A 19,093-nucleotide genomic window follows, 5' to 3' on the forward strand; every position below is an offset into this window, starting at 1 on the left:
CCTCAATCTAATCTATCTGTCACTCTATCACACACACACACACACACACACACACACACACACACACACACACACACACACACACACACACACACACACACACACACACACACACACACACACACACACACACACACACACACACACACACACACACTAGGCAATGCCTACTGTCTCTTACACATGCACATGTAAGCACGCTTGCTTAATATGTCCCACCGTACATATTCACTTTATCAAAAGAAAAAAATATAAAGAAAAATGAACAGACCCCAGGGAATCCTTTTCACATCCTATGCCATCAGGGACTTTGATGATCTTAAACCATTGCTGTTGTAGCCATGACCCCAACTTTCATCAACTCATTGAATGCGCCCATGTCCATGTCCCTCCTGATCATTCCTTCCATTAAGACCACTTCTGAGCACAGTATGTCTTCCCCGTCCCCTCTGTGTGGTCCATCAACCATGTCCCCCCCCCCTCCCCCGACCGATCGCTTTCTTCCGCCTCAACCTCGAAACACGGCAGTTATAAACCACAGGGTGATTTTCAGTATCACACTGGTCTTCAGGCCACGCCAGTTATCCACAGGGTGATCTACAGTATTCGGGGACATCATCATCACCGTCATTCACTTTGGTTACTGTCCTGTATCGTGAGATATTGGCATGCAGGGATTTCTAAGCAATCAACTTTTTTCTCTTCAAATCTTTTTTTCTATTCCCTCTGGTGACACTTTTCTTTATCCTCAAGACACTGCCTATACAGAGAGCTTGGTTCAACACCCTCCCCCCCCCCCCCCCCCCCCAAATATCACACAACAACCAAACAAAAGGAGTTTTGCCTTGATGGCAGACTGAAAAAGGAAGGACATGGCGTTGGAGAACAGGGAATTTAGAGAACCTTTACGTTGAGCGCTCTGGGCTGCCACGATGCATGCGGGTCTAAAGGCACATCGACAAGTGCTCGGTTCCAGCCCCCACGTCCGATGGATTTTAAAGCTCTCAAAACACTGGCCATTGGCATTTAAACACAGCTCCAGCCTACCACACCACAAGACGGAGGAATCACATGGCGGAGAGGAGAAGCAAAGGGAATGGGATTACTACAAACACGACACCCAGAGTGCTGTGGAAGAGGGTCGCGTGTTGTAGTTTGTGACAGAGCAGTGGGTATTGTAAGTTGGAAATGGTTTGGAAAGTCGGTTTTCTTTGCGTTGCACTTGTTTCAGAGAAAGTGTGTCAGCGTGCTATACTGAATTGACACATGAGCTTTGCCCTCCCACTCAGAGAGAATCGGTTGGCCAGTGCAGTTCCCCTAAACTGTGCTTCTTGTACAATGATTTATTTTCTTTTTTTTGAATTCTGGGTATGTTTTCTAACTTTAAAACATGAAATAAAATTGGCCATGACAAGGTCAATTAATTTGGCCAAGTCCAACTGCCTTGAGAATGAATATATAAATATATATATAAGGAAAATATATATTTGTTTTGAGGGAAATTGTTATCAAAAAATTAAATGCTGTTTCTATTTTAATTGATGACTGGTGAATGGGTTTTTTGATGATTGTTTTCTTAAGAAATGTTTTGGGTTTACTATTGTTTCTTTTTTTCTATAGAGTATAGACTTTTTACACTTGAAATATAAAGACAACAGCTTAGAGACACTGGATTAGAAATGCCTTTATAGTCAAATACAGCTGCTTCTTGAAATGCATTATTGTTGAGTCTTTCTTTCAATTTGAAAAGTGTATTTCTAATCGAATAGAGAAAATGATCATCAGGAACTGCATGCAGGATCCTGCCAGGACTTCTACACCTCAACAGGCCAATGGAGTTGATTTTTCTCCAGTCGATGGTATGGAAGACCTGTGACCAAATAATACAATTAAATCTTGCATTATTTGTTCCAAAATAATGAGTTGTATTCATTGTAATCAAATACATATTATGTGGGCCTGTTATTCCTACCTGCACCAACACTACTTTGTTCCCGAGCAATAGCCAGCCTATCCCACCACTTAATACATCATTCGATTTCCAACCCATGTTTAAAAATAGATATATTCAAGTATTGTAAGTTTAATGATCTATTACCGAATGACTCGTGTGATGTGGTGTAGCCTATTTTCTGTATACAGACTTACATGGATGGCCAATTAACCTAGTGATTTATATATTTTTAGGCAATTAATTAAATAGGTTCCTTGTTCTCTAATACAACCCCAATCCGTGGTTATTGTCAAAAATCTGACGTATGACAAGTGTTTAGGCAGCCATTCTAATTGGTAAAATAGCCCGAGTGCTTCCCTAATAGAAGGGGAGCGTGAGGAACTAGCCTACATTCAGTAGGCCAATTATATATCCTCTCAAAAAAGGCGCTGTATGGGGTGCGGGAAGATTTGCGGGAGACTTACCCAATAGCTCTAACTATTCAGCTTTAAAAATAAATAAAAATAATGATACGCATGAATTAACCAGTGGCTTCTAAGATGGTAAAGCAGCACCATTGTGAGTGAACCATTGGGTTCTTAGTGGGTAGAGCAGCACCATTCTGAATTAACCAGTGGGTTCTAAGGTGGTAGAGCAGCCCCAGTGCGTCCTCCCAGCCTGATGTCCCCAGTGAGGCTTCCGGACTGAAGAGCTTCTGCGCCGCTTCCGCCGCCATTGCGGTTTTCGGAGTAAAGCTTGTGCCGCCGTAGCCGCTGCTCCTCTCCGATGCGGTGGATATAACGCACGGACCGGGGGACATATTTGACATTTCTGACAACGGAATTTGTTTTTCAAACGTTCAAAAACACTCAGTTTTGCCGCCCTGATCCGGCTTCGTTATCTCCTCCCTGGCTCCGACCTACAGAGATAAGGAGAGGTCGTAGCTAGCGCGGCTAAGCTACTCCCACTGTCAGCTAGCTGTAGAGCTACAACATCAGCACCATTGAGGGACCAAACTCAAGCAACATGGCTCAAATACTGCCTATCCGCTTCCAGGAGCACCTGCAGGTAGGAACTACAAGGGGTGCTTCTTGTTTTTGTTTATTCACTGTGATCCAGAGGATGTGTTATCCCCCCGCTCCGGCTCTGTGTTGCGGTCTGACAGCTCGCAGCTAGTCGCGGCTAGCGCCGAACATCAACACCCTCCTCCGCGATTAATGACCTCCCCTCCACCTGGGTGCCTAGCCGCTAACGGTAGCGCCCCGGGCTACACGGTGATGCCTGATGGTGATACCCCTAACCCCTAGCCCTAGCGCTGAATATCAACTCCCTCCTCCGCGTTGGATGACCTCTCCTCCCCCGGGGGGCGGGGGCGGCTACACAGTGATGCCCGAGGTCCGACGGTGCCCGGGGTTGTACCCAAATGAACTCCGGCGGTACCCGGTGTTGTACCCTAACGAGGTCATCTTCTGTAACATCACCGTGCTAGGCGCCTTGACCTTCAGTGCGTGTGGTAACGGGACGGGTCCGAGCCCTGCTTGAGACGACGAGACGTGTTGTGGGCACGGTAGCTCTACAGCTCACCCGTTCGTGAGTGACTTCCCCGAGGGATTATTCACATCCCTTAATACGGTTGATTGTTGTAGCTTTACTAGGGGGTGTGTTGGTGTGATGGTTGTGTTTATGTATCACGTTACACAATAGCATCACGACGCGCGGCGCAGCGCCGCGCAGACGAGGGTTCACGTTAATCCTGAAGACCGTCAGGTCTGATGATGCAGATTGTCTGCACACACACGGAAATCTCCATGTTGATTGACCATGCATACTAAGCCCACGACCCGGGTATATGTAAACTAATGTATTTATACCATTTACTCATTCATGCAAAGTGTCATTCCTGGACCGCTTTTTTTGTGTCTAAAAAGAAAAGGTGCTCGTTCCGGTTAGTTTTGTACGCTCGCACACCCATATTTCTAAGGTCAGAGACGGTTATACCATAAGGTATATAATGGCAGTTCTATGTTAGTATCATCCGACGCATTTCCAATCCCTTTTGGTTTTTCAATCCCCTTTTTATTTATTTTATTGCAATAATTTCTTTGGAGTTTTGGGACTATACTTAACTTGTGTTTTATCTTCTTTAGTCAAGTCTACCTTCAACGGGTTGGTTTGAACTCAATACATGGTCCCGTGAAACTCGAAAAACTTGTGCTCACCTGGTATATTGCCTTCTGTGCCTCCCTCAGCTGCAGAACCTTGGAATCAACCCAGCCAACATCGGGTTCAGCACTCTGACCATGGAGTCTGATAAATTCATTTGCATCAGAGAGAAGGTGGGCGAACAGGCCCAAGTGGTTATTATTGACATGGCCGACCCCAACACTCCCATCCGCAGACCCATCTCTGCAGACAGCGCGATCATGAATCCAGCCAGTAAAGTGATCGCCCTCAAAGGTAAGCACTTCGCACCAGTTCACGGCATGAGTGAACTACATATCTATGAGTGAATGACTGAATCTACACAGCTAAACAAAAATAATAGGGTTTTAATTTGTGAACTTTGTCGTTCCCTGTTCCTTCATGTTTTTGTAAACTATGTTTGTTGATTGGTTGATGGAGTTGTGTGTTGGCTTCTCATTTTGGTGTTCATATGCAGGCCAAATCATCGATCAACATTTGCTAAATAATTAAAAGGTCCCATGGCATGAAAATCTCACTTTATGAGGTTTTCTAACATAAATATGAGTTCCCCTAGCCTCCCTAAGGTCCCCCAGTGGATAAAACATTGCGTTCGGTGTAAAACGAGCACTAGGTGTTCTGCTCGCCTTTTGAAAAAACGGAGGCTTAAGCGTGCCGGTTTGGAATGTCGTCAGGAAGACTGTTATCTCAGCCATGGTTGAGAAGGAATTGGGGGGGAAAAGGAACTTTGGCTTTGACTCACTGAAGTACATGAACTGCAACATGCTGCCTGCTGCCGGTTGCCTAGAGGCACCACCGCCTGGCAGCGGGCAGCAGGCAGCGCGCGGTTCAGTCTAGTTCAGATTGATGTGGAAGAACCAGAGACGTCGGTTCTCCGACAAAGTCGTTTGTGATTCATAATATCGTCTGGAGGCGCACACAGCTTTTGGCCGTGATAATATATATTATATGATATAGATATCTATGTATAATATGATATTTTTTAGATGGAGAGCTCCAGGACTGTAACGCAAGTGTTGTACACTTCCTCGTTATTTGGATAACCGTTCTGCTGTTGGTGTTATGGCGCATAACATGTCGGACTCTCGTCTCTGGTATTTTCACAACAAGACTCGTAGTGGGGGTTATCTCAGCCATGGTTGAGAATGGATTGGGGGAAAGGAACTTTGGCGTTGACTCCCTGAAGTAATGAACCACGACATGGAGGAGAAAGGGATGGTTGGCAGCAAATGTTTTCCCGCTTGAGCCCGCTTCCCGCTGCCGAGGGCCCACCGCCTCGGCGCTGCCCACTGCAGGAGGCGGTGGGGCCTAAGCGCTGACCGCTGCCCAGGCGGTGGTCCCTCGGCAGCGAGGCTCCGGTCGGAACAATCGCGGGCAACAATCGCGGGCAACAATCCCTTTCTCCTCCATGTCGTGGTTCAGTCTACTTCAGATTGATGTGGACGTGGAAGAACCAGAGACGTCGGAGACCCCGACGCAGTCGTTGGAGATTCATAATATCGTCTGGAGGCTCACACAGCTTTTGGCCGTGATAATATATATTATATGATATATAGATATCTATGTATCATATGATATTATTTAGATACAGAGCTCCAGGACTCCTGTGTGTTCTAGAATATTTACAGAACACGGCTAAAGGCTGTGTGCGCCTCGCCATTGAAATACATCCACTAACAGAGCGCATTGTACCGTGGCTGCAAGCTGCAAGCTGCTCAGGGCCACACCCCCACCCTCCTCCCTGACCCGCCTCTATCCTCCTCATTTGCATTAAAGCTACAGACACCGAAACAGCGCATTTGGGGAAAGCTCAATGTGTGACTGGCTCGTAGTGGCTGTAATTCTGCACCACGGCTGAATTTCGGGAACGTGTTCAAATACTGTGTTTGGGGCCTACTAATATCTTTATTAAAGCATCCATAAAGTAGCATGCCATGGGACCTTTAAACAACCAGCATTACTCTATTTGTTTGTAAAGTAATCTACAGAGCATTGATTGTTACTTGTATAGAACATGAGAGACTGTAGCAATGCTACTACAAATGTCATGCAATCATGAATGAGTTGTCTATTTTGCTTGTTTTTGCTCTTTTTTCATTTCTTACTGCTTTCTTATGTTTGCAGACGGTGAGTTGAATTTTACCTATCATGATTGTCAAATTGTTATTCTGTGTGCACCCTGCTGAAATGTCTGCTTAGTTTTGATGTTGTTCTTGGGTACGAATTCCGGCCCGATTGTAGTTGAGCCAAGCAGGGAAACCCTATGTCAAATGATCTTCACAACTGATCTCAGAATTAGCTTAAGTAATTTTACGTCTAATCCAAATCCCAGCTGACATCAGGTTAATATAAAGTTGCCAGGGTAACCACGTGCTGTAATGGCATATTTCTCAGTATTTTAGAAAGAATTTGTCGCAGATTGATGGCACAATCATAATATAGCATTGAATAGATTATAACCATTCATTTTATGTTTGATAAGTCGTTGTGCAGTTCAAACTGCCTTGTTAAAGCAAACATTGCTAAGGTCTGGTAGCCAGATGAAATCCGTTCCCACTTAATGGCCTATATTTTGGTCTAATTCCGTGACCTTACACATTGCTTGACAGTGTTTGAGTGCATTGTGTTACGAACCCTTGGTATGGGTTCTTATATGATTGGATAAGCATTGTGGAGGAACTTATTGATTACCACCATACCTCAATGCCGACTATCTGTATATTTTGTATTTGAAGTGGGACAATATTATTGGGAATCATAATGACTTGAATCAATCCTTTTTGAGAAAGGGACTTATGTGTGCCTGACAACCCTCCCAACATCATGTCTGTGCTGTGTGCTTTGTGGTCTTTCTTTGCTAATGTGCATTCAGAACCGACCGAAAGTCCTGCATCCCTGTTATGAGGATTAACATATTTTGTTAGGAGTCGCTAAAGAGCTTGTGATCACATGCCTGACGTGTGAGGTTTCTGGTTGACGGTAGCGTTGTGGAAATGGGACTATACCCCTTCAAAGGCGGTATGCTGAAAGTTATTTTCTCCTACTTATCTTGTTTCAGGTGCTGCTAATAGATGTTTGTTTGACTTTGTCAAAAAAACTAGGAGATCCATTTTTAACGTTTTTTAGTACACTATTTCAGTTTTTTCTCTTGATAACTAGCCCAAGTATTTAAATATCTGTTTCCTGAATTACATGAACCGCATAACATGGTCAGTGAGGGTAAAAGTGTCATGGTCAAAATTTACATGTTAATGGCATAGAAATATTTCAGTTATACAAATCTGAATAACACAACTAGATCTAGGTCTGGACACATTTTTCAACACATTTATACAGATAGTCTGGTTCTTATGGCACTACACTTGAGTTTAGATGTCGGCAAGTTCTGATGGTTTTGTCCAATCTGTGAAATTTTCCTCCAAGACAGTATGTTGCTGTTGCCTCCTCTCTTACAGGGAATTCTTACCACAATTTGCAGTCAAATATACACTTAAACACTGTCCATACCAATGCAAGCATGCATGAGGTGCCCTGCCAAAAAAATACTAACTTTTGAGCAACTTTGAACCATCTCACGTGTCTGGATATTCTTAGAGGACCATAAATTGTTTGTTTTGCATAGGCAGCAGCTCCCCTGTTATTTCACCACTAGAGCACATGTAGAAAGGCTTGCATCAAATGATGAACAGACTATTTTCACCAATCTCAGTGGGGTGCAAGTGATGGTGCTCATTGCTCTGCACGTGGTTTGTATGTGGATGGTGAGGATTGTTTCACCAGCTCCTACCTGAATGGAGATCCTACCACCTATTTGATTCTTCCGTGCTTCCTTCTTTGCATTTCCCCTTGTCATAGCTTGTTGTGTGCTCTTTTGGTGGTTCTTCCGTCTAACCCTGGCTAACACTTTTCCTATGAGTGTGACTTTTTTATATTCCATTCATTTATTCCCGAAGCCTGTTTTTTTTTTATTTCATGTAATTGTATTTTTTTGTCCGATTTTTGTAGTTGTGTTTGTTGTGTGTTTAGTAGTCGGAGTATTTTATATTATATTGCTTCTTTTTTTTCTAATAAAAAGCATTATCTTGACCTGCATGCCTTAACCCATCCTGTATGTTCTTTTCAGCTGCAAAGACTCTACAGATCTTTAACATTGAGATGAAGAGCAAGATGAAGGCCCACACCATGACGGATGACGTGACGTTCTGGAAGTGGATCTCCCTCAACACGGTCGCCCTGGTCACCGACAATGCCGTCTACCATTGGAGCATGGAAGGAGACTCCCAGCCAATCAAAGTCTTTGACCGTCACTCCAGCCTGGCCGGATGTCAGATCATTAACTACCGCACCGATGCCAAACAGAAATGGCTTCTGCTGATTGGTATTTCAGCACAGGTAGGAATCCCTGGTAGTGTTTATTAAATCGGGGCATGGGTCTCATTTAGTTAAGTCCCTCTGAACTGAAAATGCGGAATAGTTTGAAAGGGTCTTTGCTTAAAGGCATAATCCAAAATGCTATGACCTGCTATATTTCATGAGTTCATCCTGTTCAGACTATCAGCTGGTCCAGCCTGGCTGTGCATTAGATTAGATGAAGAGGAAAATATTGGTTCTTAAAAGTCATTTGTAGTGTCAATTAAGGTTTTTTGGATGAACCACCTAAGAAAACAAATAAATAAGGATTTGGGCATTTGTATGTCGTTAAAATGTCAACCGGATGCATGCACTTAATAATCATTGTGGAAACCAGCATATCATCAATCTCTGGATACAAAGTTTCGTACTACGATTTAAAATCCGAAGGGCCCTCGCCTCATATTCCTTTCCCTCTCTCCGTTGCTCCAGCAAAACCGTGTGGTGGGGGCCATGCAGCTGTACTCGGTGGACAGGAAGGTGTCCCAGCCCATCGAAGGCCATGCCGCGGGCTTCGCCCAGTTCAAGATGGAGAGCAACACAGAGGAGTCCACTCTGTTCTGCTTCGCCGTGCGGGGACAGGCCGGAGGAAAGGTATGACTCATCCACACCCAGCCTCCTACTCAGCAGGGGAGAACGGGAGTGGCCAGCAGGCATTTTGTCTGGCTGCTAAAATTGTAACAATCACCCCGGTTCAATATCCACAAACCATCGAATGACCTCCGCTGAGAGGGGGCTTAAAAATAAATCTCTCGATATTCTCAATACAACTCTTGGCAGGGACTGCGTCCTTGTTTCGGGCAACCATGTCCACACCGTGTAAGGCTATCGTTATTTAATCGGGTAGAATATGGTGGATGCGTGTATTGATTGTGGGAACAACACATGCTTGCTCCTCCTAGCTGCACATCATCGAGGTGGGCACTCCACCGACGGGCAACCAGCCGTTCCCAAAGAAAGCCGTGGACGTGTTCTTCCCACCGGAGGCCCAGAACGACTTCCCCGTCGCCATGCAGGTACCTGGGCTGTGTTCAGTGGCCTTTTAATGAGCGCTTCCAGGTCATCTGAAGTGATGGAGGTCCCGAGGCTAGTAAGCATGCTTGGTAGTGGAAGGGTTGGAGGAGTGCCTGTTGGTGATCTGGGATGTAAGTGTTGTTATGGCGGAGGTCATGTTGTCGTGTACATCGGCGGAAATGTATCTCTTATGAGGACAATAAAATCCAATAGAATCTACTTCATAAGCTTCTTCAAAATACTGTGAACAGTGACATCAACTTTAATGATGCTTTCCTCGGCACGAACTAGGCCTGACTGTAATTCTGCAATTAGTACCTGCTTTCAGGAGAGATATTAACCAATATAAATCCAGATTTTACAAGGAATAACGGTGTGAAAGTATGTGGCAGGGTAACTAATACATTCTCATTGTGCGTTAAGCATCCATACAGCAAAATAAAATCCTAAGTAGTAACCGAGTCGGAAGTGAATCATTATCTTTATATTAACCATTTGATTTCACATCCACATCCACAGATCAGCTCCAAGCAGGACGTGGTGTTCCTCATCACCAAGTATGGCTACATCCACCTGTATGACCTGGAGACCGGCACCTGCATCTACATGAACCGCATTAGCGGGGAGACCATCTTCGTGACCGCCCCCCACGAGCCAACCGCGGGCATCATCGGGGTCAACAGGAAAGGACAGGTACAGTGCTGCGTCTTATGTTCGGTGTGTCATCCCCCTTACTCCTCCCAGCCCTCTCTGCTCGCTGCCTTTAATTCTGTCTAATTGCTGGTTTGCAGCGATCAGCGCTTTCAACAGAGCAGAACCTTCATTATGCAGTCGGTTTCTATGAATGAATGTCATTGTGTGTGATACAGAGTGATTATTATTTTAGTTTTTATTTAATGTTCTGACTGCCCTATAATTATTTTTCTCGCTCGCACGCACGCGCGCGCGTGTGTGTGTGTGTGCGTGTGTTGTATACTACTGCTGCCATCTTAAGTCACCATCTCCTGTTGTGTGATTGGATGTATGATCTCACTGTAGCCTCTAAACCCAAGGGAATACATGTGAATGTCAGCGGTAGTGGCCCCACCAGGGGTGTTGAGCAGCACGGGACTGACACATAAGCAGAGCATGTCCGACAGGCTAGGCCTGCTAATCTCCTACTTAGTGCTCTTGGATCCCTGCTGCTGGTCTTATCTTAAACAATCTAGAATTACACAAACACACTTTAGGAACGTGTTTAGTTTAGTTTATCTTTTTTATTTCGAACGTGTTCGAGTAATACAGCAAAATAAACTGATAAACAAACAAATCCAATGAGAATAGTCAAAACAACAATAACAATAGTCAAAGCAAAAGTAATAATGTAAACCTAACATATCTGAAAAGGAGTAGGATGAATCATGTGCTTATTTAAATCTACCCCTTCTCCGCTACTCAATTAACTAACTAACTTATCTTTCTCCCTAAACATACATATTTGTCAAGCGATTAAAATATTTAATCGTGATTAATCGCATTAATGTCATAGTTAACTCACGATTAATCGCAAATTATTTTTCTATGCTAAATATCCCTTGATTTTTTTGTCCCATAATTCTTCTCATTTTAATTCTCTTATCAACATGGTGAATTGCATCGGCTTGCCTTGTGCAAATGATTTTCTATTGATAACAACATTGGCATATACTGATCAAAACAGGACGATACAAAAAAAGAGCCTATAGTGCAATTAAACGACTGCTTTGAACAAATGTCATTTGAACATAGCAGTCAGGCTACTGCTTCTTTGTTTTTGTTTTTTTATATAAAATAATTGCGTTAATCGCGCGATAAAAAATGTAACGCCGTTAAATTTGGTTTGCGTTAACGTCGTTAATAACGCGTTTAACTGACAGCTCTAATATTTACATAATACATAATACATATTCACAAAAAATAGAAAATAAATAGATTAAATAAACAAATATATAAAACATTTATCATTTATGAAAACACCTGATTATTAAATCCCTTTTTCCTCCTTGTACCTTGTGAAAACCATGTGTTTGTACCTCTTTTTAAACTGGATCATGATTGGACATTGCTTGAGCTCCACACCCAGTCTGTTCCACAGCCTCACTCCACAAACTGAAAAACAAAAACTTTTTAATGTTGTACGTGGCTAGGTTACTTCTGAGAATGTGGTTGGGAAATAGTTTTTAATGCATAGTTCAAATTTCTGACTTAACCATCGAAGTTGTTCAGATATCGGTGTTTCATTTGGATTTTCTTTTTTTTAATGCTATCGTGGCCCAGGCAAGAGCAGTCTTTTTAATTAATTTTTTTTGCAGTTGCAATTTTAAAATGATGATCAAATCTTTGTTCAAATGTTACAAAAGCTTTATTTACACATCTCCTTGGCAAAACCGCACATATATCTTTGAATGTATTAGTTCTGTGGCCCTTCATCATGGACCCAGAGAGAGTGACCCGGGGATCCCCCCCCCCCCCCTTGTGTTGTGGGGCTGCAGGTGCTGTCGGTGTGCGTGGAGGAGGAGAACATCATCCCCTACATCACTAACGTGCTGCAGAACCCTGACCTGGCACTGCGCATGGCCGTGCGCAACAACCTGGCCGGCGCCGAGGAGCTGTTCGCCCGCAAGTTCAACACCCTGTTTGCAGCAGGGAACTACTCCGAGGCGGCCAAGGTGGCAGCCAACGCACCCAAGGTACGGCCAGCGCTAGGCGCTCCTCCGCGCCTAGAACTCTTGCTAATGCAGGGCTCAGACACCTCCGTCTTCAGGTATCTGAGCTAGGGTAGGAAAAGCCAGGGTAGGCCATGTGTGCCACCAGCCAGGGGAAGCTAGATTTTGAAAGTAGTCAACCGAGGAAATCCTTTTCCCCGGCTTCCGGGCTCCCTCCAAAGCCACGCGCCAAAAACACAGGAATGGCTTGCTAGCTTAGGCAATAGGGCTGCCTAGCCTTGTGGAAGACTCTGGTCGTGCACAATGAGAGCACGGGCAAAGTGCACCCAGGTAGCCGGCTAGGAAGGTGGTCACACCCGCAAACCATCTAATCAGTTCATTAGGGCTGCAATAAATAATTGGATGGGCTTATTACAGGCCTGTGACAGCCATGGATACTGAATACTCTTTTTTTGGTCAGAGCCTTTGATTTACTGATTGCTGTTGGGATGATAATTTCTGAAGAGAATTTCAGCATATATATATTTATATATTTTAATTAATTGCCTACCCTAGCTTTAAGGGATGCTAATTTGCATTTATATTCTTTGCAGAAATTTCAATGATTCTTTACAGAAATTGTCACACTGCACAGTGCAGCATGTTGGTACAATGGTCAAAGTGTGCATTTTATGCAATTATCCTGGTCTATAAGAACCTTTACATTCAGCCGTCAATGACAGCAACGGTTTCTTCTCCATTTCACACTGTGTGTGTGTGTGTGTGTGTGTGTGTGTGGTGTGTGTGTGTGTGTGTGGGTGTGTTGTGTGTGTGTGTGTGTGTGCAGGGCATCCTCCGTACCCCGGACACCATCCGGCGCTTCCAGAGCGTGCCCGCCCAGCCGGGCCAGACGTCCCCCCTGCTGCAGTACTTTGGCATCCTGCTGGACCAGGGCCAGCTCAACAAGTTTGAGTCCCTAGAGCTGTGCAGACCGGTGCTCCAGCAGGGACGCAAGCAGCTGCTGGAGAAGTGGCTCAAGGAGGACAAGGTTGGTGACCACTTAGAGAGATAGAGATTGACTGACGGTTCACAGTCACCATCGGCCAATGAAAAACAAAAAAAAAAACAATACCAAAACAATACTCTCATTGACTCTCATGTTAAAAAAATATTTTTTAATAGTAGATATCTTAGTAAAAAATATTTAATTTAATTTAATCGGAAAAGAAGTGCTCGATTCCAAGCTATTCTGAATGTTTAAAAATTTGAATGGAGTCTCTAGGTGAAAAATTGAGGAAGGAGATAGGTCCCCAAGTTTGAGAGAATAATAAAGAAAGAAAGAGAGAAAACAACGTATGAAGAACAATAGTTGAGCGCTGCGTGCAGCACTCGCCTAATAAAACTTATGAAAAACAATAGTTGAGCGCTGCATGCAGCACTCACCTAACTAATAAGTACTAGTACTTATTAGTATTACTAGTACTTGAAGTACGAACTATAACTGGTTGCATTTGGAAGCATTTCTTTCTAGCAAAAGTATAGAATGTTTTCCTAAAGTGTGTGTGTTTGTGTGTGTGTGCAGCTGGAGTGCTCAGAGGAACTGGGGGACCTAGTGAAGTCTGTGGACCCCACACTGGCCCTCAGCGTCTACCTGAGGGCCAACGTCCCAAACAAGGTCATCCAGTGTTTTGCAGAGACGGGCCAGTTCCAGAAGATTGTCCTCTACGCTAAGAAGGTTGGTGTCAGTCTGTTCCTAGTGGCTCTGGCCACTCCCATCTTTGAAACCGTGTGTTTGAATGCTCAGAATAGGTAAACGTTTTGTCTTTCTAATACATCATAGAACATGTATTTCTTGGTTGACTATGGAAGGAAACGGTATCGGTTATTCAGCTATAAAATTATAATCTGTAACCACAATATTCAGATAAGAATGAATAATACTGAACACATAACGAATCCATCTTGACGGTGTCCATCTGTGTGTGTAGGTGGGGTACACCCCGGACTGGATCTTCCTGCTCAGGAACGTGATGCGCATCAGTCCGGAGCAGGGCCTGCAGTTCTCCCAGATGCTGGTCCAGGACGAGGAGCCACTGGCTGACATCACACAGGTCAGGGGGCGGGCCTTCACCGTGCATCACCCCTTGGAAGTTGTCATTGATTCACAAGCTCGCTCCACTCTCTCCTCCTGCTGACATGGCCGGTCACTGCGTTGTGTCTCCAGATCGTGGACGTGTTCATGGAGTACAACCTGATCCAGCAGTGCACCTCCTTCCTGCTGGACGCCCTGAAGAACAACCGGCCCACCGAGGGCCCGCTGCAGACGCGCCTGCTGGAGATGAACCTGGTGCACGCCCCCCAGGTAGCTCCGCCTTCAGCCCCGCCCCCACCCAGGGAAACGCGGCACTCGTAGTGGGTACGGGGTGGCTGGGGACAGAGCTGGTTGAGGGGGTTGTTGGGTTGTTTCTCGGTCTTTACCAGGCCTGGTGTCGAACGACTCACTAGCTGCTCCGGACGAACGTTCTTTGCCTTGAATAGTTGTCTTTAAAATGCTTTGGGTGCCCACGGTGGCTTTGAGTAACTAATCCACGGGTTTCCCATCGATACTCATTCTCCGAGCAGATGTGGTGTGTGTCCCACGGGTCCATTCAACAAAGGGACTGGTCTGGTACCACTGGTCCTATCTGTGTATCTCACCGCCCGTGTACTTGGACAGGTTGCCGACGCTATTCTGGGCAACCAGATGTTCACCCACTACGACCGCGCCCACGTGGCCCAGCTGTGCGAGAAGGCGGGCCTCCTGCAAAGGGCGCTGGAGCACTACACCGACCTGTACGACATCAAGCGGGCCGTGGTGCACACGCACCTGCTCAACCCTGAGGTAGGGGCCCGGGGAGGCGCTTCACCTCGGAGAGCCAGACACATCGGTCTACATTATGTCATATTAATGTGGAACGTATTTGTACCGAGAGCGAAGGCCCACCGTCTGAGAAAAATGTGAGCTCTCAAATATCTGGGACATCCGTATAACAAATTTCAATTTGTTTTAGGAATGTTTTTTAATTGGTGCTCCCTCATTGAAACATTAAACTACATGACAATAGTATTGTTGTTATAGATACCATTGAAACATTAACATTAGTTATTACGGTTATAAGCGTTAATTAAGTAAACTGATGGTAATCCTATACTGGGGGTGTTAAATAACGGTATTCATTGTACCCTATGCTAGAGTTACCAACTAACCTTAACCCCTATTCTATATAATAAGGCTTATTACTGCATTCATTCATGTTAAATAACAGCTAATTAATATACCCTATATTGTAGATTGACTCCAAACCTGTTGTACGGCTCATAATGACCTTTCATCATGACCCTCTGTCTCTCTGTCTCCCCCCAGTGGCTGGTGAACTTCTTCGGCTCCCTGTCAGTGGAGGACTCCCTGGAGTGCCTGCGGGCCATGCTGTCGGCCAACATCCGGCAGAACCTGCAGATCTGCGTCCAGGTGGCCTCCAAGTACCACGAACAGCTCTCCACGCAGTCCCTCACCGAGCTCTTTGAGTCCTTCAAGAGCTTCGAGGGTAGGCGTACAGCGAAGCCATCCTCATCTCCTTAAACTGTGTCCCGAGTCGCTGTCCACCTGCTTCAGCGCTTCCATTCACTCATAAACCTTCAAGTGGGGTTAATCACTGTTTTAAATGCCTTTGCTCGTCCCACAGGCCTCTTCTATTTCCTGGGCTCCATCGTGAACTTCAGCCAGGACCCCGAGGTCCACTTCAAGTACATCCAGGCGGCCTGCAAGACAGGCCAGATCAAGGAGGTGGAGCGCATCTGCCGCGAGAGCAACTGCTACGACCCCGAGCGCGTCAAGAACTTCCTCAAGGTCCGGGGCGGCTGCCGAGCGTAGCTCTGTTATATAAATAAATATATATATTTTTACATCTGCCATCTGTTTGAAAGCGTTGCTGTTTTGATTGTGGGTTGGATCTGGTCACCAGCTGTGATTTGTGGTTGGACTTATTTCTGAATCTCATTCCCCGCGGCGTCCCTCCAGGAGGCCAAGCTGACGGACCAGCTGCCTCTGATCATCGTGTGCGACCGCTTCGACTTCGTCCACGACCTGGTGCTGTACCTCTACCGCAACAGCCTGCAGAAGTACATCGAAATCTATGTGCAGAAGGTACTAGAAATAAAATGCTCCCGGAACGGCGAACTCATAGGCTCAATCAAAGCCTAGCGGCACTACTGAAGGCAAAGCAGGCATTATATCAGATAACATGTTCCCAAGTCCCCTCCGTTGTTTATAATGTGTATCTGATCAGATGTGCCTTTTATTGAACACTGAACAGGACAGTGTGGCGGTGAGGGTGTTCAACTCTCAGCACGAATTTGTTGGTTCATTAATGGTTTATTCACGTACCCTTAGTCTAAAGTGTTTCCAAACAATCCATCTGACTGTTAATAAGCCTTTGCTAAATTGTAAACGGTTTCATATTGAAGACTTTGATTTACATAGACGTGAGCCGGGAGCTCTGTGAGCGTGAGTTGATGTGTTGGTCCGGCCTTCAGGTGAACCCTAGCCGCTTGCCCGTGGTCATTGGGGGGCTGCTGGACGTGGACTGTGCCGAGGACGTCATCAAGAACCTGATCATGGTGGTGCGGGGGCAGTTCTCCACCGACGAGCTGGTGGCCGAGGTGGAGAAGAGGAACAGGTGAGACCGGGGTTGGAGCTTGTGTATCTGGGTCTTTTTTTAGGAGTGGATCAAACCCTATTAACCGGGCAAACCTCTCCATTGCGTTAGTATGACGGGAAAGCAGTGAATATTTAAACAAAGGACGTTAGTGAGGCGCTTGATTTACAGCAACTCCAGTAGACTACTGGTGCCTCAACTTAAATATAAATAGAATATGTAAATGTCTCATCTCAAGCAACTTCAGATGGAAATGATGGAAACCATATGAAAATTTAGGAAGGACTTATTTGTTTTTTCTTAATTGTACTGTGCTAGTCACCAGCACTAGTCTGGTGTAGTCTGATAATAAGCATTATTGTGTGTGTGTGTGTGTGTGTGTGTGTGTCAGACTGAAGCTGCTGCTGCCCTGGCTGGAGGCCCGCATCCACGAGGGCTGCGAGGAGCCGGCGACGCACAACGCCCTGGCCAAGATCTACATCGACAGCAACAACAACCCGGAGCGCTTCCTGCGGGAAAACCCCTTCTACGACAGCCGTGTGGTGGGCAAGTACTGCGAGAAGAGGGACCCCCACCTGGCCTGCGTGGCCTACGAGAGGGGCCAGTGCGACCAGGAGCTCATCCACGTAAGGAGGACATAATGAATTGTTTCTTATGATTGACGGTATTAAACATTTCCTTATTCCATTCCCCTGGTGCCCAACATGTTGGAAGTACATTATTTGTGTGAACACGGTGACGTTTTATCCGTGAGAAGCGTATTTCGTCATTTGAATACGGCAACCCCAAGCGATTCATGGATTTCCTTGAATTGATACTGACCACAACATTCATAATTGGAAAAATAAATGCTGCCCCTTTTTGAGGGCTTGGGACAGCCAATCACAGTAGTGTTGGTCAGGAGGACTGTAGAATAACGTGTGTATGTGTGTGTGTGCTTTACTTGTCCCAAGGTCTGCAACGAGAACTCTCTGTTCAAGAGTCTGTCTCGCTACCTAGTGCGTCGCAAAGACCCCGAGCTGTGGGCCAGCGTGCTGCTGGAGACCAACCCTTACAGGAGACCCCTGATCGACCAGGTACGCCCCACTGCCCCAGGCTGGCAGCACTGGCATTGAGTCTGTTGAGACCACCACGCTACCTGTGTGTTTTATCTGTACACATCGTAGATGGCTGCTTTTTTAACCACACTGAATTATTTAAGCTGTAATGTACCCTTGCCATCTATAAATGGCATCACTGTACAGCAGCCACAAAACCTAGAAATGAACTGCATTTGGTCCATCACACCTTGCCCTTTTTAAAGTCCAATCTGATCCAGACCACGCAGCATCTCATCCTCTCTCGCTCTCTCCCATCTCTCTCTAGGTGGTGCAGACCGCCCTCTCGGAGACCCAGGACCCGGAGGAGGTGTCGGTCACGGTCAAGGCCTTCATGACGGCCGACCTACCCAACGAGCTCATCGAGCTGCTGGAGAAGATCGTCCTGGACAACTCTGTGTTCAGCGAGCACCGGTAGGGAGATCTCTTTTTGTCTGCATGGTGGCTGTAGCCCATGGATGTACCATGGATTAGGGCTGGGCGATATGGACCAATACTCATATCTCGATATTTTTGGTTCGAATGGCGATATACGATGTTATAACGATATTTTGAACAAAACGGGTAAAGTGTGTAGTTTTAACTCCACGCCACAAGTGTTCACTATCAACCTTTTTTTTTTTTGCTCAACGAAGCACAGCTGTACTTTAACAACAGATATGTCAGGGATAATGTATAGAACGCCGGTCATTATCGGAAAATAAGCCCCGGCAGGGCGAACAGGACGCCCTGAAGGGGCTTATTTTCGATAATGAGCGGCGACGTTCTATACATTATCCCGTTTATTACGGCTACTTGCCTAAACGAAAAAATAACCTCATGGTGTGTCTTTTTACAATTTATTTGTAACCAGCATTCGTAGTGTTGATCAGCAGAGAAATAGTCCGCCGTTGACGTCGCATAGCAACCGAAGACGCTGGGGTTGACAAGCAGCCTCTTCTCTAATTTGAATGATTTTAGCTTGTGTGTGCCCATGCCCGCGATAAATCATACAACAAGCTAAAATCATTAAAATTAATGTGCTTTATTTTTATCTTGCACTATTGGAGCACGTACTACTCTCTTGCGATCCGCCTCTGA

General features: G+C 45.5%; 1 protein-coding gene across 1 annotated transcript; it reads left to right on the top strand.

Annotated features, from left to right (window-relative positions):
- Positions 1 to 7: 7 nt before the first annotated feature.
- Positions 8 to 18,590, top strand: LOC130405875 (clathrin heavy chain 1-like). Its single transcript, XM_056611166.1, has 19 exons — positions 8 to 3,001; positions 4,183 to 4,390; positions 8,259 to 8,527; positions 8,978 to 9,139; positions 9,448 to 9,561; positions 10,079 to 10,252; positions 12,070 to 12,267; positions 13,070 to 13,270; positions 13,805 to 13,957; positions 14,211 to 14,333; positions 14,447 to 14,584; positions 14,939 to 15,103; positions 15,626 to 15,806; positions 15,945 to 16,108; positions 16,280 to 16,405; positions 16,795 to 16,937; positions 17,308 to 17,542; positions 17,870 to 17,992; positions 18,282 to 18,590. The coding sequence occupies exons 1-19, from the start codon at positions 2,960 to 2,962 to the stop codon at positions 18,429 to 18,431; spliced, it is 3,069 nt and encodes a 1,022-aa protein (XP_056467141.1). The 5' UTR covers positions 8 to 2,959; the 3' UTR covers positions 18,432 to 18,590.
- Positions 18,591 to 19,093: the final 503 nt, after the last annotated feature.

Source organism: Gadus chalcogrammus, chromosome 16, assembly GCF_026213295.1.
Source record: "Gadus chalcogrammus isolate NIFS_2021 chromosome 16, NIFS_Gcha_1.0, whole genome shotgun sequence".
Classification (NCBI taxonomy): Eukaryota; Metazoa; Chordata; class Actinopteri; order Gadiformes; family Gadidae; genus Gadus; species Gadus chalcogrammus.